The sequence below is a fragment of the Eimeria maxima genome, genomic scaffold, assembly GCF_000499605.1.
Source record: "Eimeria maxima Weybridge genomic scaffold, Emw_scaff470, whole genome shotgun sequence".
NCBI lineage: Eukaryota > Apicomplexa > Conoidasida > Eucoccidiorida > Eimeriidae > Eimeria > Eimeria maxima.
The window spans coordinates 1-26,569 of record NW_013566529.1 but is presented as its reverse complement, the minus strand read 5'-3'; the positions used below and the strand labels follow the sequence as shown (position 1 = coordinate 26,569).

The window sequence follows — 26,569 nt, the reverse complement described above, 5'->3', positions numbered from 1 at the left end:
TATATATATATATATATGTATATATATATATATATATATATATATACGGCAGCTTCTCTACTACAAATAACAAGAGGGTTCCCTTACGCGCTGCCGCTTCAGCATCTCCAATGCATCCATTGTCTCCTTTATGGCGAGTGTCTTGGCCCTGAGAGTGTCCTTCTGCCCGAGCAGAGAATGTTCCATGAAGCGATACTTCCTAAACCGCACAACGGAAAGAGTCAACTAAAATGCATTTTGCAAGCCCACCCCATGTATCGTAAGGGGACGCTAACACATTGCTGTGTGCAGATGCACGCATGTTTATGGATAAAGCCACAGATATCCACGCATACACCTGCCACGGGAGAACAGAATGGCATAATTCCTAGTGCCACTGCGCCGTTCCGAAGTACAACATGTGAAGGGTCAGGAGCCTGCAGCTTACTGTAAGAGTTCTTTGAAGAGATACTCAACAGATGTCGGGTTGCAGGACCCGACAAACGTCTCTACTTTTTCCTGCAGCACAACAGGAGGAACCACGAGCTCAGCACGGCGTGCGTACTGCTCAATCAGCAGCGTCGTCTCAGCCCATGAGGGAGACAAGACCCAAACAAATGGGGCGCCGAATGCACGTGTAACAGTGTAAGAAAGCATAGTCAAGACAAGTAATGTAATGTGCATCTGCAGATAGCAAGGAGGGATGGGCGCAGAAGCAGAAAACCACAGTCTCGTCGTTTCTCGTCCTGGACGGTTCAGAATTCAGAAACTACGGATGCACGACCAGGCGGTGCATACTATGAACTTTGCCCCCGGAATACTTCTGTGTTCTCCATTCTTCGCAGGCACCACGAGGTCCTCCAGACGCATTGCCTGAGGGACAGAAGAGGTGCAGAAGACAGCGGGAGTCAAGAGAAAGACGTAATGAGTTGCACCGGTTCCGTCCATGCGCAGCTGAACTGCTGAATCTAGTTGTCCAAGTGCCTAGGCTAAGAGGGAAAGGGAACCTTTCCTCCATAAGCAGGCAAAGTTGCATTCGTTCCCTGGGTCATGCTACAGCCAAAACGCTGCCGTGCTGCCTGGGCGTACCGCTTTTCCAGAGGAATTTTGCGCCATACTGGCATATATTCCTAAGGAAAGTAATGCCAAATAGAAGACAAATATGGAGATCGAACTCCAGAAGGGCTGAGGAAACAAAACCTGAAATGCTGTCCGCCGTGTTCTTTGGAAGCCTACGACGGAATGCCCACCCCTCTAATCTGAGCTGCTCTGCCGTAAAATTCTTTGTATTGCAGCATCAACTGCAGATATTCATTTTATCTTTGGCGGTCGGAGGTACTCAACAGACAACAGGCAGCCTGGAAGCCTCAAACGCATGCAACACCATTATGCAACAGGATTAAATGAAACGCGCTACACAGGGTATGGTTCCCTTCAGAAACAAAGAATAAGTTTATAATATGGCCTTATAACTACAATTATAAAGCAGTATTTTAGTTTAACTTCCTGCTTTAACCGACATCCATTACGGGATGTCTGCCACAGTCGGCCGTGGGATCTCATCGACGCTATAAACTCTGTTGACGAACGACTTATCGCGTTTCTCCAGTTTTTGTGTTATGCCTTGTGGATCTGTTGAGGCAATATTGAGCATGGGCAGCTGTTCTATAGATATTAGTATGCCATCAAGCATGCTAATATCTAGAGAAGCATAGAGGAGGCAACGGAGGCCAAAATGGCCACCAGCCTTCTATTTCAGCATCTGCAGCAGACCGGCCTGCCAGCGCTGCAGGAATTACTAGAGTTCCTATGCGCCCGCCAACCTACATGTGATGTAACCCAGTGCCAAAGCAGCATCGACTGCGGAATCTCGCGCCCCAGGTGTAGCTCGTGCACTTCCAACCACGTATGCTGCAGAGGCGGACTTACTATTGACAACAATGCCGCTGGTCCGTTGAGCAACTGTGAGAGCAACCAAAATTGCAACCATGCGGAATGCCTGGCACGACGTATTTTACTCCTGTCTACCCGTCTAGTACCGCCTTCCCCTCCATACGGCGTTGATACTAACGGCGTATTGCATACTGCGTGCCCTAGTCCGCGCCGCACCAGTTGCAGCTTCAGTTCTGATGCAGCAGCTTCTGATGATGGACCCCCCAGTGGCAGGAATATCTTTTCAATCGATTCCGTGGCGCTTGCCTCGGCAGCATTTGTTCCCTTTATGTTTCCGCTATTCCGGAAGCTGTGGGAGGCCAGCGACAAAAGTGCGTTGCAGCTCCCTTCAGATGGTTCCCGCGGTGTGGTGCCTTTAGAAGTCTGGAAATTGCGTCCCAGTGCTGAACTTAGCGGTCAGCTTAAATTGTGGGGCAACGCAGCTCTGGCGCGTGGACGACCAGCTGCCGCTGCATCCCTCTACACAGCTGGGATATTACTGCTCCCAAACAGTGAATCCAGCACTTCCCCTAGCAGCAGCAGCAGCCTGCTGGCGGTGTTGTCTGCAAACGCAAGCCTTGTGCTGCTGCGACTCGGGAAGGCTAAACGGGCATTACGGACTGCGACGGAAGCCGTCGCTGCAGACCCACGGTACCGCAAGGCATGGCACCGCCGTGCTGCAGCTTTGGTGCATTTGCGATGTGAATTAGAGCGATATTTCCTAGCGTCTCGCAGCACTAGCAGCACCTGTAACAGCGAAAGCAGCATTGATCGAAGTACGAGCAGCTGCTCTCGAGCTGCTCGTGCTTGCCTCGAGCAACTTGATAGAGAGATAGCAGACGCCCAGATGATTTCCCAGGGCCAGGCGAACGATTCTGATGCAGCGGCTGCAGCAAGCCGCATGATGGTTGGTTGTTGCGGCTGTGACTGTAATGCTGCCCTTCGCCCTCCTTCCGAAAGCAAGGGCTGCTCCGCATCTCATTCTCCAGGGCTTTGGCTCAGGAAAGACGTAAGCGTACAGCTGGACGCAAAAGGTTGGGGCCTTGTGACAGCGAACGATGCGCTTTCTACTATGGAGAGCGACCCTTGTTTGGTTTTGGAGGAAGAAGCATTTGCAGTATACGTGCATCCGAAACTCTGTGCAGCTGTTCCGAAGATTCCCTTCTCGCTTCCTGCATCCTTCACGGTTGCCACTGCACAAGACCCAGTGGGCCTGAAACTACATCCAGATGTGGCTCTTCGCGATGAGTGGGAGGCGCGCGTTGAGGAAGGCGCCGAGGATAAGAAAGAGAGTGAGGAAAACCATGATAGGGACGAGGAAAGACATGGTGTAAGCTTACTTAAGGAAGAGATGGACGGGGTCTGTGCAGGCTGCGCGACGTTGCCAGTTCGCCAGGATGGATCTGCGAATGAGTGCTACCGGCAAGGGCTGCATTCATGGCAGAGCGTGTTGAGCAGCATATTATTTCCAACAGTTCCTGTCGTACCCTGCGGCTCCTGCGCGGCTGCTCTGTTCTGCTGCCGCAGCTGCAGAGCGGCTTCCTCTCACAAACGCATCTGCGGCTCGCAGCAGCAGCAGTACCTCCAGCAGGAGGGGTGTGGGTTGGAACCCAGTGCAGGGCATGGAGACAATCGTAAAGAAGAGGAGGAAGCCGCTGCAAATACGTTGGAGACGCCAGTGCAGCCTTTAGCCCTCGCGCTTCCAGATCCACATCGTCACATTGCACGTCAGCTTTTGGCTTCCGTTTTGGCACCATCAGCTGCCCTAGGGAAACAGGCAGATGGGGCGAACTCGGCAGCATTAGCCAAAGCCCCAATTCAAGCTGCGGGAGAGTTGAGCACCACCCCAGATTGCGCAGGGCTCAGTATTCTGGGAGAGCCGCCATGGTGCCAGTTGCAAATGAGGACCTCGTCCACTGTCGTAGACAGTACGAGGGTGGCGGATTGGTTGCTAAATGCTGCGTGGCTGGCTGGAGAAGCTGCAGCATTTGGTCGAGGGTTGCATTGCGGCGGCCGTTGTCTCATCTGCAGACCCAACGGAAAAAAAGCGGCGTTACTGTCACGTCCAGCGTCCGCTGCTGCAACGACTTCACCGCTAGCAGCTGCCACAGATCCACCGCTGAGTCTAGATGGGACAGTAACAGAGCAGCTTGGCGGTTGCTGCTGCGTATGCTGCCGGGCGTGGTGCCCAGAGTGTTCTGTTCGCTCTTCGACCTTGCAAGGCAGTGACGGTTCGACGCACTGCCTTGTCCCCTTTCCTAGGTGCCTGTTCTCAGCGGCACTCCACGTCTATGGTGTAGCCTGCTGCAACAGCTTCACAATTCGTGTTCTTTGTGACCCTGAAGACGAAGGGGTGGCAGCTGGCACTGCGGTGTTCCTTGCGGCGTCTCTAATTAACCATTCGTGTGCGCCGAATGCCATTGCGGCTTTTGGAGAACCCGGAGACCGGCTTCAGTGGCGCCAGCAGCGACGTGAAAAAGCGCTCGGCCTTCACAAGGATGCTGATTCCCCACCGGCGCAGCGTTTCGATTTACTTCCGAGCCCCCGTGGTGTGGGGCGCGGCGTGCTCCTACAAATCCGGCTATGTGCCCCGCAGAATTCAGAAGGTGGCCGACTCCAAGAGATTTGTATTTCCTATGGCTCTATGATCGGATTGCCGAAGAGTTCTTGGGGCTTCCGGCAAGACTGGATGCTCAAGCACGCTGGCTTTTTTTGTCGCTGCGAGGTAGGCGTGCACCTGATGTCTCCCGACGCGGCGGCTTTCAGTTGATGTTTGCATCAACAGGGGCTTAAAAGCCCCTTTTGCTTGCAGGATTTTGTAGCTGCCGCAGCACGATATCAAGATGCTTGTCGGACGAATGTGTGCTGCCTGTTGCTGCAGGCTTGCCTCCCTCCCGGGGGCGGTACTAATGCAGCGGTTGCTGATTGCATCGCCTACCAATACGAGCTACTTTACGGGCTTCCATGTCCTCTTTGCACTTCTATCTCCCGTGCTCGAGAACTTCTAGAAAGTATGCAACAGAACTCAAGCAGTGAACAAGGGCATCATGCGCTGTTTGACACCGTTGCAAATCTTAGACGCTGTTTGAGGCCCGACCCTAACGAGACGTCATTACCACTACCAACACGACTAACAGGACAAGCCACTACCTCTTCACTTTTCTCGAAGATGCCTGCGAAAACCCTCGACTTCGTCACCTCTTTCTCGAGGCTGCTCTTCCAGGTTCTGGCAAAAGGGCAGATGCAGCGACGACATACCAGTAAGCAAATATTGGCCCTTGTGGGTCATTCATGTACGCCTCTGTGGTCACCTCAGGGTAAGGCCTTTCCTGATTCATCTGCTATAATGTCGTCGTTTTTAAACAAGAACACACTGATTTACGAATTCAGAGAATTCTATTGCATCAACTGCGATTCGCGGTTCCCCGCCGCTGTCCTGGAAAAGAACCGAGAAGCAATTCACGTCCAGCTGAATCGCCTACGGAGTGCCTTGAGAAGTTATGTCAACCCCCTTTCCAAGGTCACAAAAGCAGAGCAATGCGAGCTTTTAAATGAGGTCTTGAAAGGCATCTTGCAAGCGATCCCGCATCTGGTAGCCGTCAGTGGAAGTTTGTCTACGGATGTGTGGCAGGCGCTGCAGAGTGCAGCCAGGGCTGCTCATGAGCAAGCAGAAGTGATGCGGCAGGTACACGGGGGCATCAGCTCTGTTGAGTCAGCTGGCATAGCAGCTAGTTGCATGTCGGCTGCGGTCTACATTTTGTTGCAAAGGCTGCCTCTTGGGTTATCACAGCCAGAGGTGTGCGCGCACATGTACAGGGCTGCACTGTTACTTGGCCAAGTGGGAGATCTTGCACGGACAAAACAGATTCTCAGAGCCTGTGTGAAGGCTACACTAAACTCCTGCGGGCCTCACAGTGTCATCCAGAGATCTTTAAAGGAGTACCTACTGTGGTTGGAGCGATCAGATAGATAGTTGCACAATGCTGTACACTTTTGGAGGACCCAGCGCTGACGAAGTCTCCAAGGTGTAGCAGATCAACAGGATGCTCTGCGTCAGGCTTCTCAACCAACCAAATTTGTTGTTCTGGAGGGGCAGGGTGGCTCTGGATCGTCACCACTGCCTGCAGGATAGAGTACGGCGGCAGCACGAGGAAGTGCTTGGGATCCGCTCCTAACACGGCAAGCAGGTTTTCTCCCAGGAATACAATGTTGCTGGGCAGCTGTTATGTGCTCAATTGCAGCAACAGCCACGTAACTATCCTGTGTGCATACACTTAATTTGCTACATACTATTGCCAATGCTGTACACTTTACTGATAATGGACGCCTTGAGTGCAGAAGATATTAGAAAATGAGGTGACTCCCAGTGTAATAAGCTAAGATTTCCTATGCAGCCAGTTTCTTACTACAGTGCGACGCCTGGCAGAGGAAAGAAGCCTTTCGCTTGAGGATGCGGCTACTGGGACTGTCTATGTAGAGGTTTTGCGCCTTGCACAATCCAGTATACAGGAATATGTAGCCACGGCAGTACTGAAGCTGGCTCGCAGTGAGCTTATCCGGTGCGATGAACATGTTTCGTCAGCTCTGTCAGATTTGCCCGTATGTATATCCCAAAGCTGTCTTTTTAAGTAAAACTTCGTGTTGCAGGTGCCGCAGTGTCTGCTTCCAGCAGTCGTCTTTAACAGCACGAGGGCATTTCTCCATCGACAATATCGGCACCATGTGCTGCGTAGCGATTTCCCGTAACTTCGCAAAAGTGGCCTTGTCGCGTGTTGCGCTGTTTGGCAACGCAATGGCTTCCACATCCTTTCTGAAAACAATGGCGAGGGGTCTCTGCACTTCACATTAACATGTCAGTGTGTTCTTGAATGTGTACCTGAACTTACGTTTCAGCCTTACCCTAGCTTTATCTCTCCATGAATGTTGCAGTCCACCAGTGCCGGGATGTCAGCGCCTCTCATTGACGTTGGTTTCTTAGCAAAGGCCTGCACAACGCCAAGGATTTCAAGGAAATTGTGTGTTGGACCGGTACATCTGTTCATGGCATTGTACCGCCGGGCAATTTGTACGTGTCAAACTACAGACCCTTCGATGTTAAGCATCCCGTTGTTCGAAATGCAGTCAAGCAGCAAGTAATATACAATATATATAAAGGGCTGCTAAGGATACGAGGGCAGCTGAGGGGGAGAAAAGGAGCCCTGGCTGCGCAACGTAAATGCAGCATCCGCACGATTTATCTGCTCGCGTACTGCTAAGGCCGCCAGGGTCTCATGCCCAAGAGGCTCCAATACATGCCAGGGGTTGTTGAGGGTGGCAACTAAAGGTTCATGCCCAAAGGATAACACGCCGGCCCCATCACACTGGTTTGCTGAAATTGTAGCCCTGACTCTGCCGACACACGTGGGAAACCTGGCATGGAGAAACACCTGACGAACTACACATATAACTTGTGGAATGCTTCTCATTAACGTCAACAACAACAAACATGTAAGGGAACGCCACAGGTCAAGCAGGGATGACGGAATTTCCAACAGCATACCTCACGTGGTCTTTCAGGATGATACACGCTTCACCGGAATGCGGCTCCCATGGCGGCTGAAGTTTGCAGTTCACGCTTACATAGCCGTATTTGGGATGATGCTCGGGTCGCACGGACTCATGCTCATACAAACCGCAATAAAGTGCTAGCTCTCTCTCATTGCATTTGCGCAAGTAGGTTGCGTCCGTTTGCGGTATTTCGAAATGCGACCTGATTTAGAAGCATACAATAAGCCAAGGGATCACATGAACAGAAGACCAAAATAAACGTACACCGCTGCAATGTGTCTAACAAAAACGCCCTCATTTGACTTACCTAAAGAACCCGCCTTGCTCCAGATGTGGCGTTAAGCTTACAATGTCGAAGTAGATGAGAATAGGCGAGCGCTCCAGCAGGAACTGCTCCAGCGACTCAAGAGCCCCTTTTGGCTGCCCTTCTCGTTTGAAGACCTCAGCAAGCCGGCTTTTGGCTTCAATACTTCTCCGAGCAGATTGTTCAGCAACCAGTTTCATTGCTGCTTGTTGAATATCTGTTAGTGCTCGCAGCTCTGGAGAGTCTGTTGTGCCGAGGCATTGCATGCAGAGTGCCTGGAGTTCACGGGACAATTGAGGGTACAATTCCTGAAATACTACAGAGGCCAACGGTTCGTAGCTGCCAACTGCTGACCACATATTGTTCTGTGCTGTCAATCGCCGGCCAACTGCAGTGGCATCCATACAGGACGGCCCCGTAATGCAGGCTTGAGGAGCAGCGCTGTCACCACTTGGTTTCTCCATGCGGGCACCTGCACGACGCGTCGGCAGTAACAGGTTCTGGTTCCCAGGCTTGTTAGAGTGCAGGTCTCCTGTACTCCGTCGAGATGATGAGACTCCAGTTGCGCTTTTAAATGACAAACCGGAAGGTGAGGATGTTTTCGAAGTGCTGTTTTTCTTGTCCACCAACGACGGGGGCTCTCTGAATTGTGCAGAGCGGTCTAGTGATTTCAGTACATCCCGATTCGCGAACCTCGCAAGTCCACTAGAGAGAAAAGGTTTAAATTCAGGAGCGCCGTGAGGCTTCGTGCTCCCGTGTGTGTGTGAGCCCTCGTTTGGTATGGAAGACAATGCAACAGGGCGATCCAAATGGCTGCACCTACCATCTACGTGCTGATCGTCTGGTCGTAGGTGGTCAGTCTTGCCACACCTTGCCTCTGCATCATGCTGAAGACTGTAGGGTGGTTGCTGCTGCCCTGTAATACGCTCAGATTCCGTCGTTGCCTGTGGACAAGGTCCTGCGCACTCTAGCAGGGCCTTCATTGTTCCGTCTGACGTTAGCATGGATCGTGTTCCACTTGCAGTGATGTTCTTAGTTGGCCGGATAGGTATGTCCCCTCCCTCTGTCGCGTGGCGCAGCACCATGCTATAGCGACTGCTGCGGCATTTCATATCAGAAGTGGACTTCACAGAAACAGCGCTCTGCAACACAGACGCTAGGTTCCCAGAACTAGCTGTTGAAAAATACGCGAGCTTGTCAATTGCAGTAGACTCTGAAAGTTTCACACTGCCCTCTTCAAACAAAGCATTAGGACACCCACGTGCCTGCGTGACACACCACCGTATTCCAAGAACGTTGTTTCTGTCACCTTTATGAAGCAATATCCCATCACCTCAGGCGACGCGCCGCTTGCAGAAGGCCGAAACCACACCTACCGATATCAGAGGCCCGTTTGAAACGGGACATGATTGAGACGCCTTATTGGATCTTGTACGTGAGCGGCAGGTTTCAAACTGAACAGCTTCGGTTCCTGAACAAATCTCACCAGCACCAGTGTGCAATGGCGTGTGTTTCCATCTCTGCCAAACTACCCTCAGCAGACCCGGCTCTCCACATTCAACAAACGAACATACCAACAGACGCACACGTCGCCTACACCAGCGCACCACACTAGCGGAACGACCACTACATACCCTCCCTAGAACTGGCGTCTCCGACTCCAACGCCACCTAAATCAATCCCCACTGAGGGCATTCGAAAACCCCGCAAATTAGTCTGATCTTCTTGACTGATCCGACGAGGGAGTTCGTCTCCGCCTTCTGGCCTGTGGCTTGTCCCTGCCTCAGCTTCTCGTTCACTTTCCACTAACCTTCTTCGCTGTTCTCCACCTGCTGCAGTCACACGCCCTCCTGCGCCACAACCATCTCTACTTTCGTCCGCTCCAGAACACATACTGCCGTATTCCTTCCGACTTCGGGAAACATGCGGCTCCCCTTGCCGTTCAGTCACTTCACGCGACCTCAAACCTTCTTCAGTCCCCCCAGAAGAAAATCCCTTCCGAGATGCAAATGCTCCTGGCAAGACTTCCATGCTACCTACTCCTCCTAAACTGCTCACACCTTCCCGCTCCCGAAGTACTTTGCAGTCTCCTTCTGTTCTCGAACCAGTTGATCCTAGTCCCTTAGACCCATTTCCTACTGCATGCCCACCTGATTTGGTATTTTTTAATGCAGTCGTTGTCTTGCCTGCCATTCCTATGTTTTTCGCAAAACGTTGCTCCCCCAATTGGTGCGACGTGTTTGTCAAATGGTGGTACGGATATGGTTTCCTCAGGTATGCTGGCGACACATTTTGGGTATTTGCTGCTTCGGAAATATCCCCTTCAGACGCCCTCCGGCGGTTTGCATGCCGGGTATTGTCAGTCATGTGCTGTTGTTGCTTTGTGGTGACGGCTGGCACGTAATGTCGACCTTCAGGTAAGCAATGCTCATTCGAACTGTTGTTGCCACGCAGGCGTGGGAAGCCGAAAGGTTCGTGGGAATAGGCTCCATGTGTAGCTGACGCTATGTATGCGTCGTGCCGAGGGAGCGCCTCGCTGCAAAATTCCTGGTTAGCAGCACGTCGAAATTCGTTTCCGTGTTGCATATATTTTCTGTTTTGTGGGCATAAACCTCTAGTTGATGAAGGCGAGTTCTGCTTTTCATCTACTGGATCGTGTCTAGAGTATAGACCAGGGGGGTATTTGGGGTGGGCTCCTGCTTGTCGCTTGTCGCCGTGGGGAAGCCTGTACTCTGCGCTCCCTTTTCGTGTGTCCTCACCAGTCTTTCTATTTATAACAACCACGCTAAGCCTTGCCCTCCTGTAGCTTCCATATTCCTGAGGGTCGATTGAGCGTTTATCCCCACCGAGGTTGCCTTCGCCCGGCCCCGTATGGCCTGTTTCCATCGAATGCATCATGGCTGAATCGGATGCATGAGCTTTATAGTCTGAGCATGGTTGTTTAGCGCTGTGTAGTTGACGGCGAGACACTGCTTGTCCGGTGCATCTACTACAGTCCTGTGGAGACTGGAAAACGTGCAGATGCGACTTCAGAATTCCATCCCCGCATGGGTTGCCCGGACTTGTCACAGCTACGCTAGTATGCAGGCGTAGCCTTCCAGGTCCTTGAGTGTCGTTGCTTGAGTTGTTCTCCAATTTTTTAACCCCTTGGTGTCCGGTTGATGAGCCTTGCAGTGCTGGGAATCTCGCCATCTTCGAGAAGGGCTGGAATTCTCCCACAGGACCGGCCGCAACTTGCTCAAGATCGAATGCCTTGTCGCTCTTGCAAGCGTATGAAGGGACTGCATATCTTTGCAGATAGGCGTCATTCCCATCGTTGTGCAAGCAGTGCGATTTGGTCTCACCCTGCTGAATACTAGTCTGCGCGCCACTGGGGGTCACTCCGATTCGTTTACCTGCCACCAGGAGTCTGTCCGATTGTCTCATGTTGCCCAGTGCGAAGTAACGCTTCGCCTCGTCTACTTCATTACCAGCATTCCGCCCCGTAGGTACTCGAATTGCAGTGAGCCGCGCAGTAGCATCTGCACACAGTACTGGTGTCACGTTTTTCGCAGCCAGATGCTTGACGGCGTACGGATGTGTCGTTGCAAGGCATTCATACTCCTCTAGACTGAGGGGCCTGGTTCCTGGAAGGCGCCCTCTTGAGGGTGGCTCAAGACTGTTCTTTCCTCGCTGTGCCATTGCGGCGAGAGGGCGAGACCTTCAGTTTGTAACCCTGGTGCTCCAACCCAACTTCGCGTAGCCATGAAATAAAGGAATACATATAATGGAAAACATCAGAAAGTTTGTAACTATCCCGAGTTTGCAGTCGAAAAGCTCGAGAAGGAGAAGCTACAAGAGCACTGCAGATGGTCAAGACGTCACCAGCGGGTCACCGAGAGCAAAACTCTTCATCTTTACTGCAGAAGGTTCATAAAATGTAGGTAAACTTTTTGAAGCTGGATACGTGGCCGTTTTTGAAGTTAAATCAACATAAGAACCCTTACCCAAGAAGTGGTGGGAGGTTGGGAGGGTTGTTAATGCGTTGGTGCTCGCCCGGAACCTCACCAGGTTTGGGGTACGTTTCTTCCCCCATACGCTTCGTTGCCCTGATTCTGTACCAGCTCTTTTCCATGAAAACGAATTGGATTTAAGTCATTTCACTGGGCAGGAAGCGTTGAATCGTGGCCGTCGGTGACCTCCGTTCAACGCAGGAGACGAGACCAGTGCAGGGGTTGTAACGGTGTCCGTCAGACCGCATTCGCATTGAAGCCTCTCTAACAAAGGGCCTTGAACTACTACTCAGCTTCGTCTTGGGTCTGTGCACTGTCTTGCTGCATTCTCTCAGAGATTTTCTGTGCTCGAAGGTCAGCTGTGAGCACTGTAGCTTGCTTACCAACACTGTTGATTTTCAGGGTTGCTGCCGGCGGGCTGTATGCTGTTGCCAGGCAAATTCCAGTACCAACGAAGAGTTGTTTGGTTTTTGTTGGGTGTTTCTATGCATAGATATCAATTGAGTGCAAGCATATGCTGCAGCATGCATAAAACGCATTTTCATCGCCAGAAGGGGCTCCTATTGCCGTTTAAGGTAAGAAGTGCGAGGCTCCTCGAGATTGTGCCCTGCGAGCGATTCATTCTGTTGATGCATGTCTCCACTTGACTGTAAAGGTGCGAGTACTATAGCATGGTATTTACTTGTTAGGCATATTTCCTTCTTGCTTGCATGTTGGTTACTGAGGCAGAGAGAGTATTTACCACGTGTTTACATCGTTTGTTCACGCACAAAAATGGTGTTTACTTTTCACGTTCTTGGGCTTGCACGTGCGGTTGTCGTGCAGCATGAGTTAAACGAATGTACTCTGCAGTAAATGACAGACCAGCTGTCTAAACTAGCCCCAGGCCCTACAGCCTGAGTGCACAGGCTGCTACAGGCTGGAGGTCAGCAGATCTGTGGCAAACCCCCACTTGAATTCTTTGTCAAACCCCTACTTGAATTCTTTGACCCTATTTTAGCTCACGATGGTTTTCGCTTGGGAACGAAGTCTCTTTTTACACATTCCACGAAGGAGCACCATGCATTGCCATCGTCTCCTGGAGAAGAATATTTGCCCTTTGGTTTACAACTGTGGACCATCGGCGATCGCCGAGGTTCTCATCTAACTCTTCACAAGTCAATACAGGAAGAATGTACTTCCTACTTAGACCTTGAATTAGCGAACCGGTCTTGTAACTTTCCAGGTCTTTTCGTTGGACAACGATTGCTACCACATCCCTCCTGTGGCGACAAATCAGAAAGGTACACAATTGTAGGCTGGAAGAACTCACCCTGGACGAGGGAGTGCTGGAAACGCTTACCTCACATCAATCATTCCGTGTATCTGAATTTCCGAGTATTTACTGTCCGGCGACACGGTGGCTTTGGCCCTTCGGCCGGTAGCGACTGCCTGCGAGAAACAAGACACTAAACAGCTTGGCCCTCCTGAACGTTAATTCCACCGTCTTTGGCTCTTACAGCATTACGTGAGTTCACAGTTCCAGTTTTGTATTGTGGCCTTACATGGATCCTTGTAATTTCATGAGTTGACAGAGTTTCAACAATGTGCCACATGTGATCGAGCGTCCCAACCCGACGGATGGCGGCCCCTAAATTCTCTTTGCTGGTCGCCACAGTTGTTCGGGCTCTATTTTCAGAGCAAAACCACAAATCGGGGCAGTACCTGGATCGCTGTTGATGCCAGTTTAAGGGAAACTGACACCAGGGTATAGCTTATATACATGTCCAGAGACAAAAGAAGTGAAAGGGAGGATGGCGCTACAATAGATCACTCTCTCACCGGAGAGAGTCTTTTAAGAGAAGATAAGCGCTTCCGAAGGCAGAAACCCGAGAATCAGAAAACGGATGGCACACCATGTTCAGGACACCATACCTGAGAACTCGGCAAGATTCGCGGCAACCATGGTTTTCCAAAGCTTTGCTTTTAGTCAGGAGCAGGGCCCACCATAAACCTACTTTGGTCTATCTTTGGGCTGAACTGAGGGGTGCTCGTAAAGGTTGTTGAAGAGGACTGCCTCAAATTCCCGTCGCGCTTCTAAATATGTTTCTCCCTTCGTGTTTGTCTCGAAACAGGTTCTGAGCACAAAAACCCGTTCTAATGCCACATAAGCTGGTGTAAGGAATCATTGACGCTGCATGGTGCCCCAATGTGATCATTGTGGTCTTGCGTGTCGCAGAGGGCAGTGCATGTCTAGGAACATTCTGCCTTGGGCGTTTTACCTGTAGAAGGGGTCGTTCATCAAGTATGGAACTAACCCTTGGATGTCAATACGAATGGTCAGTGGCACTTTTTTCGCGAGGTATACCTCGATCATTGAGAAGTCTTGCTCAGAAATATTGAACCCCCTCCAAGTCCTCTTGAGGCGATCTTTCGCAGCAGCACTGGCATTTTCACCAACGGATGCCACGTACTCCATGACCTGCTTCTGAATCGGCGTCAGTGCCTCGTACTCCAGTTGCCAACCTGGCAGCTCGTCCCAGATACGCCGAGGGCGGGGAGCACTGTATTTGCTGGATGAGGTCAGTTCGCAACGGTGTCGAGGTGAGCGCACAGATTTTTTACCTTCCTGGTCATCTAGTTTTGATGTAGAACAAACAGATGAACGGCGCAACTGCGAGGCCAGACTTCCGCAGGTTTCACACGTTTTCGGAAGTCCTGAGTTTTCGAGCTGTTGGGAGCGCCTCCTAGTGCCGCCTTTTGAATTGCTAGCTACATCCTCTAATGAGAAAGAGCAAGACAGTCGATCTGAGTGCACGCTGTCCATTTTAAAGGATTCAATTCCAAGAATTAGCAACCGTTCCCATATACACACACCCTGCGGGTACATCAGCGCATGGTGAAGGTGTCGGGATGCAACAACCCATAGCTTCTTGTTGTCGTATATTGAGTTGTCAGGCGGTTTCCCCTGTGAAGCGTGAGACTGCAGACCCCACAAATACTCTGTAAAAGCGGAAACCTCGAGAAATGTTGCATGGGCAGACACTTGGGGCAATAGTTATATCCGTACCTCTTGCTGTAAACGCCTTCGATCAAGGAAAGGCCAAGGGTAGTGACTAATGAGAAAGGATGCCTTCGTCTTACGTATAACTTTAGGTGAGACAGTTCTATTTTGGGTGCATGATTGAAGCTCAAGGCAGAAGCGGAACCTTATTGTTCACTGGTGTACATGCATGAGCATGTCTTTTGGGTAACCCCAACTCAGCCACCTATGACCCCCTCTAGACCAACTGTACTAAATCACCAGGAAACAAACATATTCATATAAATTAAATAAGAATAATGAGTCCCTTAAGGAACTCGCTGTGTTTCACCTGCAGAACAGCCCAGCTAAGGGCAGGTGACCTCTGGTTCAGTTTGGCGAGGGTGGTCCACCCCTTCTTCCACAAGAATAGCAGAAAGTAGCTCCCCCCAATCACCCTAATCAATAAGTCTATGAAGTTCCCAATAGCCACATACGGATGGTTATTGGTGTCTTTGTGCCTCCCTAGTTCGGGAATGGAGCGGGCTGTATGGGTTGGTCCCAGCATCGCAAATTGCCTAGAGCAGATAGGCCCGTGCCCACCCACCCATTATACCTTCAAACTCTAGGCAGTTTCCTATTGAGTATGTTTTGCCCACTCGTCTCTCTAACAATCTGCATACAACGCTAAGTTCGTCCCACGCAGAAATGCAGGTTTCGTACAATGCTGAAAACTCGTGTTGGTAGATGAGTATCAATGGGATGCCCATACGTACTTGCTTCGTTTGTTACAACAGCCTTAATAATAACTATCGAAGACGAAGCGAATAGAGACTGTTCCCCGCCTGAGGGGAATGACAGTAAGACTCTGCAAGTTCAAGTACAGCTTCAACTGGGGAAAAAAAAAGTAGGATGCGACTCCTTCATTGCAAATTTTTTCCCCAACGCAGGAATTATCTGGTGGAGAATATGCCTGAAAGCACCAACGTCGTGCCCACTTGTATCACAGACTGTGCCCGTGAAACGGTCGAACTGTTGCGCAGCACCTTTTTTGTTCACAGCCACCTCGTTACAACACTGATATTCCACTAGGTTAAAACGGGGTGAGACTAAGCTCAAACTGAAACTGACCTTGCACTCATTCGTCTCATTCAAGTAGATATCTTTGGATACGCAGCCAAGTAGGGATTATGCAAGACGGGCAGCCCGTTCTTATTTATCTGCAGCATAGCTTGCTAGCTACCATATTGCATAACACCGTGGATTTCCCTTCATACTCTTTGGCAAGGAACACAAACTTCAGGTCGTGGATAGATACACTGCAGGTGGATAAGGAGCTCGATCAATCAAGCGAAGCAAAACGCTGCAAGCTCACAAAACTGTTTGTACGCATTCGTGTGCATTCAGTCTCTTTAGAGGGCTAAATGGTATGCCTGGCTTTTCATGGAACTAGTGGGAGACAGCTGGCCTCTCCTTCAAGACAAATCTGCTCAGCTCAGCCTGTAATTGTTTTTCACCTCCAGCTTACACTCGGTCCGCTGAGGCGCTTTTGGTTACAGTGTAGTGAGCCACTCGAGATACGCCTCACTACAAATCGTTGGTGTTTTTATTTATAGCTGAATATTAATATGGAACGAATATGCACATTCTTAGCGAGACACGAATTTGTGCAACACAATATATCTGAAGTTGACACATGTGAACTTGTTCGCCAGTTCGATCCTGTTGGAAACATGTACCGATTCTCACAGCATTAGTGAGCGCAGCAAGTTGGCTCTCAGCTATGCTTCCATGTGATGTCGCCTTGAGGCAGGAGCAGCACACGGCAGGCTGCCTCTATGCAGTAGAGCCAATTAGCTGGTGTGCCCATGAGGTCTAGAGAGTGGAAAGGCATAATACCTAATTTTCAGGAATTCTCAAGTATTCTGACTTTCTTGTTGCAAGTATTCTAACTTTCTTGTTGCTCACGGTCGGTCTCAGCAAAGAAAACTCCTGCCTCGCCAGGTCCCTGGGCTCCGTAGGCTCCTTTGCGCCATGTTGGCAAATCTGCCTGAGTTGGCACATGAACCCTTACTCCTCTGCAGTAGGCAACCCGTACACAAAAGGATGTTTTCGAGAATGGTGTATAGTGTTCTTGCATGCATGTGAGAAGCTTTGCTTCTGCTTGCATATTGTGATGTTTTGCAGCCTAAGTGGCAGCACTGTGCGCTACACGTACTCTCAAGCCGTCTCCTCTCCCGCAGCTCCTGGCGATTGGGCAGTTGAGCCCACGACGCTTGAAGACTGGGGATGGGGATCAAGTGCAGTTAAGGAACTCTCATCTTACGTACTTTGGTTTTACTGCAGCTCATATTATTCCTCAGATATGATACAGCGCCCACTTTGCATCCTCCGACGTTCTTCATGCCCATCCTGTTCACGAGACTACTTAGAGAAGACCAAGAAGAGACAAAATCTGTACAACTGGGCAATCACCGCCCGCAATCCTACAGCCATCTTGTCCAACCAGCAAGAATTTCACCCAGTGGGTGGAATGCAGCAACGTGCCTCTAATGGCTGGAGTTATAAAAGGGGGTATTGAGTACTGAGTAGTAACTGGTATTCAAGGGAGAAGTGAATATCGAGAATAGCCTGTCAAGCTGAGGTACACAAATAATGAAATCCAAGAACCTGTACCAACCAATTACTCTGCCAGTAGGCGTGAGGGAAACGCATCGTCTGGAGCCATCAACCCGGTAACGGTGAGCATTTGAAGTGTTTAGGGTTTAGGGTTCGTACAGGGGGGGTGCACCACTGCAGAGACCCTGTTTACGTCAAAAGGTGTGCTTGACTGCTGCAGCGACACTCTTTGAACAGTGGTTTTTCGGGTTTTCTGCAAACTGGAGGACACATGGGGGTTTTCACATTTCTTCAGTGGTCTGTGTGTGCGCAAACTTGCGTACAGATAGGGTTTTTCACCTTGTTACCCAGGGCCACGGGGCAAGGTCAGATTAATTCTGTTGTCGGACACGCACGGCGGCCCATGGCAAGACAAGCGCGGCGTGCAGCACGAGACACCTACAGGAATGCTCTAGATACACGCATTTGGTCAAAACGTAGAATAATTCAGTTTAACGTTCTAGTCGCTCTACGGATTTGAACGGTGTTGGTGGCAACAGGGTGCCTCAGCTTCCGCATGATCTGCACATATGCTTTAAGAAGACACGGTAAAAATTCAAGGCAGCTCTTTCATGCAAGCGATACCTACCCCGATTAGTACAAAGTTTATGTTGGTACAACGGCATGCTCTAGCAGGAGGCTGCATGCAAATTCGTCGATCACAAAATGGGCGGTCAATTCGACGCTCGGCATAGCTTGTGATATGAGCGGTTCAAGGTGTTTCCATCAACTGTAATGACCCCACGTGCTTTGTTACGCGCCAGCCAATTCGTGCGGCGGAACACCACTCATAGAGCAGACGTTTGAATGTTTGAGAGCTGGGCCCAACGACGAGAAGCAGCACGCGATAGCGCAGGATCGCGGCGCTGTGGACAGGAAGTGTGGTTGTGTGGACTGAATGGGGTGCAGATCCCAATGCACCTCCACAGTTGTTTGCATGTGTTTGAGATGCGAATCTGAAGGACTGTTCTCATGCCAATTGTGGTGCACGTTTGAAAACTCAGAGGCATATCATGCTGCAAGTGCTGGAGGAATTCATCTGGGAGGTTCAAAAAGTGAATCAGTGGTAAGTGCTCATGAATCTGTGTGGCTCATTTATTCTCTCTGAAGCTTCATTCGTTGCGAAGTGGCAATGAGGCGCAGTGTATGTTGACTGGTGGTGTACGCGTACAGCCGAGACACAGCATTTTTAGCAACATTTTCTGCAACATGTTCTGCAGCCAAAGTATTGATAGCACATCCTTATTCATGAAATATGGAGCGAATGAAGATGAGGGCTCCAGGGTTAGCTATTCTAACGTGTATTTGGACTTTGGGAACCGCGGGCGACTGCAGGGATGTAAGCAAGCGAATCACACGGGGTGGACAAAGCAACTGAAAGAGTCTCATGCAGCGGAACGCCCTCACAACATTTTCAAGCGCTGATTTAGAGGCTATGGGAGACGAGTCGGGTAAAAGGTCTAAGAAACTCTGCATCTTATGCCGTTCCTCATTGCTGCGCAGCCTCGATCGTCAACGCCAGCATTGATTCCATGACTAGAAGCGAAGAGAATACTGCCCCAGACAGCAACATCGCTGGTGCAGTAAGATCCTTATTTCGTTGGCATCAGGCCTCTTGTAGAAATGCATGCGTCCACCACAGCTCATTGAAGGTTTAAAGAATGCCCCGAAGCCTACATACCCACGTGAGGATAATGTGCGGCAAATATCTTTCATGGACTCTGGGCTATTTGCCGTAAAGGAGCGAAGCTGAGGAGAGACTTCCCGCCAATATGCGAAAGGGACTTCACCGAACTGTGAGGGTTAACCTGCAACGTCAAAATTCAGGATACAATAGATTTCTGTTTTGCCACCAGCTGTCCCGTGGTGCGCCCCACGAGCAAAAGCATCCAGTACGATGAATATTCAAACAACCTGGTCGTTGCAGAACTTTCTCCTTGTTGGACGTCCAAGAGGTAAAATGATCGCAAGCCGCATCTTAGCTGCTAAGTTCCAAATTCAACGGAAGGCGATGGAGCACCAGCATGCGCTCCAACGGCCGACTATGAAGGCAAGGGAAGTAGTCCATGGCCTTGCCCCTATTTCTTTAATTGATAGCTTCAGGTCCATGCACAAGTGACCTGTTCATCCCTTCTTACGTGTAAGAGCATGCCTAATCGTGCCTAATGGGTGGCATCCTTGTCAATACGTTGCAGTGTGGGACCTTTGGCGCGAGCTTCCTGGGCTAGACGGTGCCAGGCAGACTGGCCTTGCAAATTGTGTCGTAGGGACTTCGGATCCCAGTGTCCACAAAAGTGGAACCCTGTGAAACGTAAGTGACTTTTCGTTCTCTACCTGCTATGGAACATGTGAATTGCGTCCAGACTCCCTGTACAAGTGTGCCAGTGCAAGAGGTGCACCTGGCGTTACGCTACAGCTTACAACGCACACCCCATAACTTCCCTTTTCAGACTACCAAGGCCCCTGCGCTGGGACAGTCGACTTCAGAGATATGACTATCCTACAGAAAAAGCAGTGGAGCTCCTTGTGCTTGGCTTGGTGTAAGACCAATTGCTGTTTCGGCAACAAACAATACCGTTACTCCTAATGCCTGCCAGGGCCCTGTGTCGCGACGCAACCTCTAGAGCTCGGTCCCGATGCTGACATGCCTCTAACCCGCGAAGCCGTATGTGCAATTTACCCTACATGATCAATGATGTGAAACACCACTGTTCGACCATCTTCTGAAGACCCTTTGGCGCGTTTTTCAGGTCGGAGTTCATCTTCAGCATATCTGCGGTGCTTAAATCATTGTCCCTTCCACCACTTAGGGGTATCAGTAACATCTAGACCCAAGTTGTTGCTTTCGCGAGATCCCCAGCAACAAAAAAAGTAAATTTAACGTCGTCGCTGTCGGCCGGCACCACTGGCGCAGCCTCCAAACTGCCCGCATGCCCCCCAATGCCACGTAATCTGGCACCATAACCCATCCCCCAAGGAGCTAACTTGCCTCAAAACCCTGTCACGCCTACCGAGCACCTCTGGCATAGTGTGATCGCGACCAAAGTGTCCCGCTTCGCAAAAGCAACCAAAGGAACAAGCCAATAGCCTTCACTCTATGAACACATTGCAGCTCACTGTGGCGTCTCCTACAAAGGCCTTCGTGTCGAATGCACTTCATCACACCAGCACGCTACCACATCCTGAAGCTACGGAGTCAGTCAGCACTGCGATGGCACTGCCACTGAAAGCTAGACAACTCAGGGATGATCCTGCCTAGAACACGCTTATGGTTCTAGCTGAGGCAACCGTCCCAGTGGATCCCTGCCCGATGCGTCTCGTCTCCACTGGTTGCCCCCATCGGCTCCCTGGTTGACCATTGAACGGCGTTGGCGCTCGCGCTCTCTCTCAGCGTGCAGCTGCAGCACAGTCAGCAGAAAACAACACATCACTGTTTCAAAGGACCGCAAATCGGGCCATGCAGCCCCTGCCAGCTCACGCAGTGCTCTGTAAAGCATCCAGCATCACGCTGTTGTTCGGTAGCTTGTTGTTCAATTATCGTTGCTTCTCAACCTAGCCATCTAGTTCAGCTCACACGCAGAAAGTCAACACGGTTCATTTGCGCCCTCCTCATTTGGTTTTTCGCTGTTAACTGAAATGCGGCTCACGAATGTCCAGTCGAAGATGAAGTCATACTGGTATCCTTCGCGGAAAAAGAGGTCCTTGAACAACCGCCTCAAATAAGAGTAATCTGGACGATCCTCAAACCGTAATGATCGGCAGTAGTTTAAGTATGTAATGAACTCAACTGCAAATACGTGAGTAACACCGCAAATTACGCATACATGCAGCAATGCTCCCGCTCTTCCCGGCAGTAACTCAGCTGCCGGCTAAAACCAAGAAGAGCAGCAGCACTAACGATATCCTACATGGAAACTGTTTGCAGAGGACTTCTACGGGGGTTGCCATCTTTTTCTCCATGATCTTATCATATTTATCCTTCTTTGTCGTGGCTTTCAGCCCCTGCCACGGAAGTGAACCTCTATTGAAGTACATTAAGACGTAACCTAGTGCCTCGAGATCGTCGCGTCTGCTCTGTTCAATTCCCAGGTGGGTGTTGATTGATGCATATCTCGCAGTACCTGACACCGCAGCATCAAACGTAATGAGCGTTCACAATAGGCGCCAAGCAAGGGTCTCCACATACTGAGCAGAAGTGACTCCGTCCGGGAATCCAACCCACCTGTAAGGTTCTTGCCCTCTCGGTAGGGAATGTGGGACTGTGTCCTCGGATCTCTGTATTTCTTTGCGAGGCCAAAGTCGATAGCGAAGACAATGGACATTTTCTTGCCCCTACCGATTAAGAAATTATCGGGCTTAATGTCACGATGGATGAAGTGCCTGCTGTGAACAAATTCAATTCGATTTAGCTGAAACACATCGGACCCACAACGATATTCACACACAAGTATTTATGGACCGTCGCCTTGCGCGACCTGAAAACTATATGTGCTCTATTAAATCCTTAGGTCAATCTCACCATTTGGTCTGCAAGCATCAGCACAGTTTTGAGAGACAGCTTCCTGTTGCAGATGCTGAAGAGGTCCTCGAGAGAAGGTCCCAGAAGCTCGATGATCATTACATTGTAATCTCCCTCTATCCCATACCAATAGATAGCTGGGATCCCTATTCCCCCCGATAAAATTTTATAGAGCTTGCTCTCATAGATTAATTGGGGATGCCTCGACCGAACACTTTCCAGTTTAATAGCAACTTCATCGCCCGTCGAGATGTTCGTGCCTGTAAACCCATCATTCACAAACATAGGCATTATGCAGCATACACAGCCCCACTCTTCACATTTTGTGTACACCTACACACGAGTCACTTATGCACACGACTGCCAACCATCGCCACTTGAAAACAAGCCATCAACAAAAAGGTGTTCAGTGTCGGTAGGAATTCATAGTCTTACCCAGGTAGATGTCGCCGAACGAACCGCTCCCAATCTTCCTCCCCAAGCGATATTTCCCCCCCACGCGGACGTCCATCATCAACAATACTTATGCAAACAGCACTTCACGTTTTCACACCCCCCACCAGTGGGGTTCTCGATCCGTTGGTATGGAGTACCTATTGACAGCGCAGAAAGAGCAGTCACCTGGATACCCACGAGCTCGTTTGACGAAAGCCACCGTATGGCTGCCGTGTCGCAGTTTGCACTGGACTCTATTTGTTGTTTGGGCGCCTACTGCCATCAGCATTGGCCACAATGTAGCCACACTGAACTAACCACTGAGTGAAACGATGCAATTCAGTGGCTACTGTTGCGCGCAGAATAAGCGATTTTTTGCTGTTCTATGTTTCATAGAACTCACTGGAAAGCTACAGCAGCAAGTAAAGCTGCCCTGATTACGGTGGCTTCCTCCTGCCGATGCAAGGCGTGCACCCACCAGAGGGACAACCAACAGGGTCCCTCAACGCCCCTCTGAAATCCTACAACAGAACAGCTGTGAGCTCTTTTTGACGAGAGGCCACCGGGCAGCCAATACCGTCCAACTGCCCGGCTGCCGAAAAAAATCGGGCGCCGGCGTCCGGCGACGCACAAACCGATGACCCTTCTACACGACCCCTCACTCCACGCTGTATATGCTCAACGCGAACAGCAGCCAAAAACTGCCACAAATGATCGATACTATTGACGCCCTCACCCAACAGGTGCACCGCGTCAGGGGGATGCGCGCCGTAGACGTGGCGCGGGCTGTTACAAAAAAGACGCAGCAAAAACTCGCCGGGAAGCAAAGAGTTGAGCCCCCTTTAATGCATGCAAAGCTCGTCACCCACAGAAGAACACAAACGCGTTTGTTCCTGAGCATACGGGCGGTAAGGTCCCAAGGTTTCCGCGGTCCCCAGGCTCCAGTGGGAGCGGCTCGAGTGAGTTGAGTTCGCCCACGCTCTCTGCCGCTTCCAAGGCGTATGGCTGCGACACCCACCTGGATGCCGGACCATACATGCAAGGTGCCTTTGGGAGCAACCCCGCGGCAGCTCCTGCAGCTGCTAAGAAACCACAGCACTTGGTGGGCTCCCAAGGGATCGGCTCGGCTGCTGCTGCTGCTCCCTGTGCTGCAGGAAAGACGCTAAATGGCACAACAATGAACTGCGAGGAAGCTGAAGCGATTAGGTAGCCGAGACATCCAGTGTGGTGGCTACTGCGACCATGGCGGCAGCAGCGGCGGCAGCAGCTGGCGCAGAAGCCAGCACTTTGCTCTGGCGGTAGCGATCCTCCAAAAGGGAGAAGTGTACGCTCGGATGCACATATTTTCCGGCAATGAAGTATGGTTAAGGCGAACAGAGGTTAATCGGTTGCTGAGGGCCGAGCAGCAGACGCACGCTGCAGCTGCCCCTGGAGCAGCATTTGCAGCACCGCCCTCGCCCGTTGCATACGGCAGCCTCACTCTTACCAGCCGCAACAAGGATTCCCTTGGCGCAACCACCAAAAACAAGAGAATACTATCAATTGTAGATTTACGTTGTGGTAAACCTGCTTCGTTTTGACTAATTCGCTCGCTGGAAGGATGTAGCACACAGCCAGTCGCGTGTAGCAGTATGAGGAGCGCTGCACAGATGCAACATATTGTTTTTCGATTTACTATTAAAATTCATGCATTATGCACTTTCCAACCAGCGCTTTTGGGGAAGATGAAACAATGGATTGCAGTGGGTGCAAGTGCGATTTGTCACCACTATGGGCTTTTCGTCTCGTGTGTTGGTGGCCTTTGATTGGGTGTGTGTTGGGCCGTATGGGGAGGATATCTTTTCTGTAGATTTGGCACGTAGATGCGTCTAGCTTCTTTAGCAAAGCGTTCAAATCCAACAAGACCAAAACACGAAGGGCCTGACTGGCAACTAGACTGAATTCCATGCGTATGCATGCCAGCGTGGACGGGAGTATCTTTTGGGCGTACGCGAAGATGCGTGGTCTTTCTGTTTGGCTTACGATCGAACATTGTCCAACTCTGAGTTTTCTCCTCAGTCTGCAAAAAAGTCTTCGCTGGTTACTATAGTAGGAGCAGTCTGCCCAGGTCTTCGTGAAATGCAGTGCGGCCTACGCTTTTAGTTCATTGCTTCCCTCAAAGGCGCTTGACCTCCCCTTCCGTCTCCAAGCTTCCTGAGCATAGCAGGACGAGTTCCGTGGTTGGAGTGAAGAGCACGCAAATTCTGTCCAATGTACATCCGCATTTGTTGGTTCGCCCACAAGTGGAACCCAGTGAATGCGTGGGTCTCCCTTGCACCATTAGTTACATCGAGGTGCATTGCAACTGTTGGTGGGAAGCCTCCACTCCCGGCGACCCAGGCGCTTGGGCCCCTCTGCCCAGGTCTCCTTGGATCATTTGCTTTCAAGGAAGTCCCCTATGGATTTCCATTTCGCTACAGCTCGTGAAGGCCCACTGATAGAGCCACCGACACCTTATGCTTGGCAGCATTCCATGGTTCGCTTCGATAGGTGCAAGCAACGAACACAAACCCCACGTAATGGCTCACCGCAGTCGTATAGAAGGCACTACAGCATTTGTAGAGTAACAACTGTCGCAACATCTTCGCTAAATCGTAGCCGTCTCCTCCCCTCCCGCAATAAAGACTGGTTGGGATTTACCCTCTGGTTTTGAGGAAATCAACCTTCTGGGAGCCTCGTCGAGTTAAAACAAATGCAGTTTCTGCGTTTCCTGCAGAAGAAGGCGTTTGCAGAAACATCCTCCATACAGGATATCTCCGCCTTTTCACCAACTCCAGATACAGTGGCCCCCCGAGGCGGGGACAGTGGAGGAGTTCGAAAAAGGGTTGGGGTTGTCGAGATGGTGGAATACTTACCCTTCAAAGAAGGATCAAAAGCCACTTCTACCGTACCAAACTGAGAAGGCATGGGGCAGGTGTGGAATTGATCCGGCCATTCACGATACGAATATTGGCGATAAGAGCACTAGAACTGCCCAGAAAGTGATACAAAATAGAAACCAAAGCCAGTAAGCGTGTTCAGCATTACGAAAGCCTGGAAGTATTACCTAGCGGCGCATTTGCGTACTTTCCTGTAAATCAGGTCACATGATTCGAAGCTTCAAACGTATGAAGAAAGCGAGGGAGCAGGGGAGCCAAGGCTGACATGAATCAGAGTCACCAGGCAAACAACAAAGGCGATCAAGAAAACGCCGGAGCACCATGAAACGTGTGGAGCAGTGGTGACAGCCGCGTCAGCAGGTCCACCTAGAGTTACCCCTGTGCCTACCCCAGGTCATATTAATGCTGAGAAGTTTGTAGCGCGACGGGATCCAGATTGAGAAACGGAGAGGATCTCGGAAGCAACGGCAAGGAGATGCAATCAGCTTCTGTAGCTACACTTCGAGGGGGGAAAACAAGAGGCGCTAATGACCAAGACTATAGGATTAATATGTGATATTTATTCATACATGGGTCATATTATTATGACACGTTGCAACATTTTACAATGGCAAAGCCCAAGTTTTTCTGTTGGTGGCCCAATGGAGAACGACCACGACCAATCCTGACCATACTAGCGAGGTGTATGTGCCGGGGGCGAAGAGACTATACACCTTGTAGGCACTCCCCAAGCCAGTTACACCTTTTACTGTAAGAGTGCCCCAAAAAGAAATGAGCTCAGCCGGAACGCGTAGTAGGGCATCTAGCACCTAGGATATGCTCTGCAAGGGCTACCCGAGAGCAAATGGTCTACGAAAGCGAAGTCTTTCTTTTTTATGCAAAGTATTGACCCATTAGGGTAAACTATCTCCTTATCAGGATCGAGCGAGACGATCTGGAGGCGATAGAGGCCGCTATGCGTGGTCACAACCCTTGTACACTCTCACTGCCGTTCCCCTGCCTTGAATCCTACTAATGCAATAGCATCCCTTGATTCCGGTTCACCGATACCCCTTAAACGTATATACTCAAAATGTAGAAAACAAGTTACTCGTGCAAATAGTGAAGATACAACTACAAGAAGCCTCATCATACAAGTGGCAGCGTCTCCAGTAGGCGCATTTCCAGACTTCCATAAATCTTTCTTCCAACTTGCCTAGGCAAGTACAACAGCAGTTGGGGTTATTCTCTCGCAGGAATCCAACAATTCTAAAAGCAGCAAACCCTTGCCTGGTGTTTATACTG

The 26,569-nt window shown here is 50.5% G+C and overlaps 5 protein-coding genes across 5 annotated transcripts; 1 reads left to right on the top strand and 4 right to left on the bottom strand.

Annotated features, from left to right (window-relative positions):
• Window positions 1-60: 60 nt before the first annotated feature.
• Window positions 61-1,095, bottom strand: EMWEY_00034460 (hypothetical protein; the record flags this gene model as incomplete). The annotated part of the gene is made up of 4 exons (XM_013481945.1): window positions 61-199; window positions 428-663; window positions 778-852; window positions 1,069-1,095. 4 exons carry the CDS (start codon window positions 1,093-1,095, stop codon window positions 61-63), a joined length of 477 nt encoding a protein of 158 aa, XP_013337399.1.
• A 1,105-nt stretch (window positions 1,096-2,200) lies between these two features.
• Window positions 2,201-4,681, top strand: EMWEY_00034450 (hypothetical protein, conserved; the record flags this gene model as incomplete). Its single annotated transcript, XM_013481944.1, has 1 exon — window positions 2,201-4,681. The coding sequence occupies one exon, from the start codon at window positions 2,201-2,203 to the stop codon at window positions 4,679-4,681; it is 2,481 nt and encodes an 826-aa protein (XP_013337398.1).
• A 2,125-nt stretch (window positions 4,682-6,806) lies between these two features.
• Window positions 6,807-11,443, bottom strand: EMWEY_00034440 (hypothetical protein, conserved; the record flags this gene model as incomplete). Its single annotated transcript, XM_013481943.1, has 7 exons — window positions 6,807-6,896; window positions 7,161-7,299; window positions 7,451-7,660; window positions 7,766-8,234; window positions 8,586-8,975; window positions 9,135-9,233; window positions 9,397-11,443. 7 exons carry the CDS (start codon window positions 11,441-11,443, stop codon window positions 6,807-6,809), a joined length of 3,444 nt encoding a protein of 1,147 aa, XP_013337397.1.
• Window positions 11,444-13,092: 1,649 nt separating this feature from the next.
• On the bottom strand, window positions 13,093-14,560 carry EMWEY_00034430 (hypothetical protein, conserved; the record flags this gene model as incomplete). Its single annotated transcript, XM_013481942.1, has 5 exons — window positions 13,093-13,185; window positions 13,299-13,422; window positions 13,576-13,668; window positions 13,752-13,871; window positions 14,016-14,560. 5 exons carry the CDS (start codon window positions 14,558-14,560, stop codon window positions 13,093-13,095), a joined length of 975 nt encoding a protein of 324 aa, XP_013337396.1.
• A 6,119-nt stretch (window positions 14,561-20,679) lies between these two features.
• EMWEY_00034420 (Casein kinase one (CK1) TgCK1a, putative) lies at window positions 20,680-22,443 on the bottom strand (the record flags this gene model as incomplete). The annotated part of the gene is made up of 6 exons (XM_013481941.1): window positions 20,680-20,811; window positions 21,061-21,200; window positions 21,322-21,534; window positions 21,636-21,822; window positions 21,933-22,192; window positions 22,368-22,443. The coding sequence occupies 6 exons, from the start codon at window positions 22,441-22,443 to the stop codon at window positions 20,680-20,682; spliced, it is 1,008 nt and encodes a 335-aa protein (XP_013337395.1).
• Window positions 22,444-26,569: the final 4,126 nt, after the last annotated feature.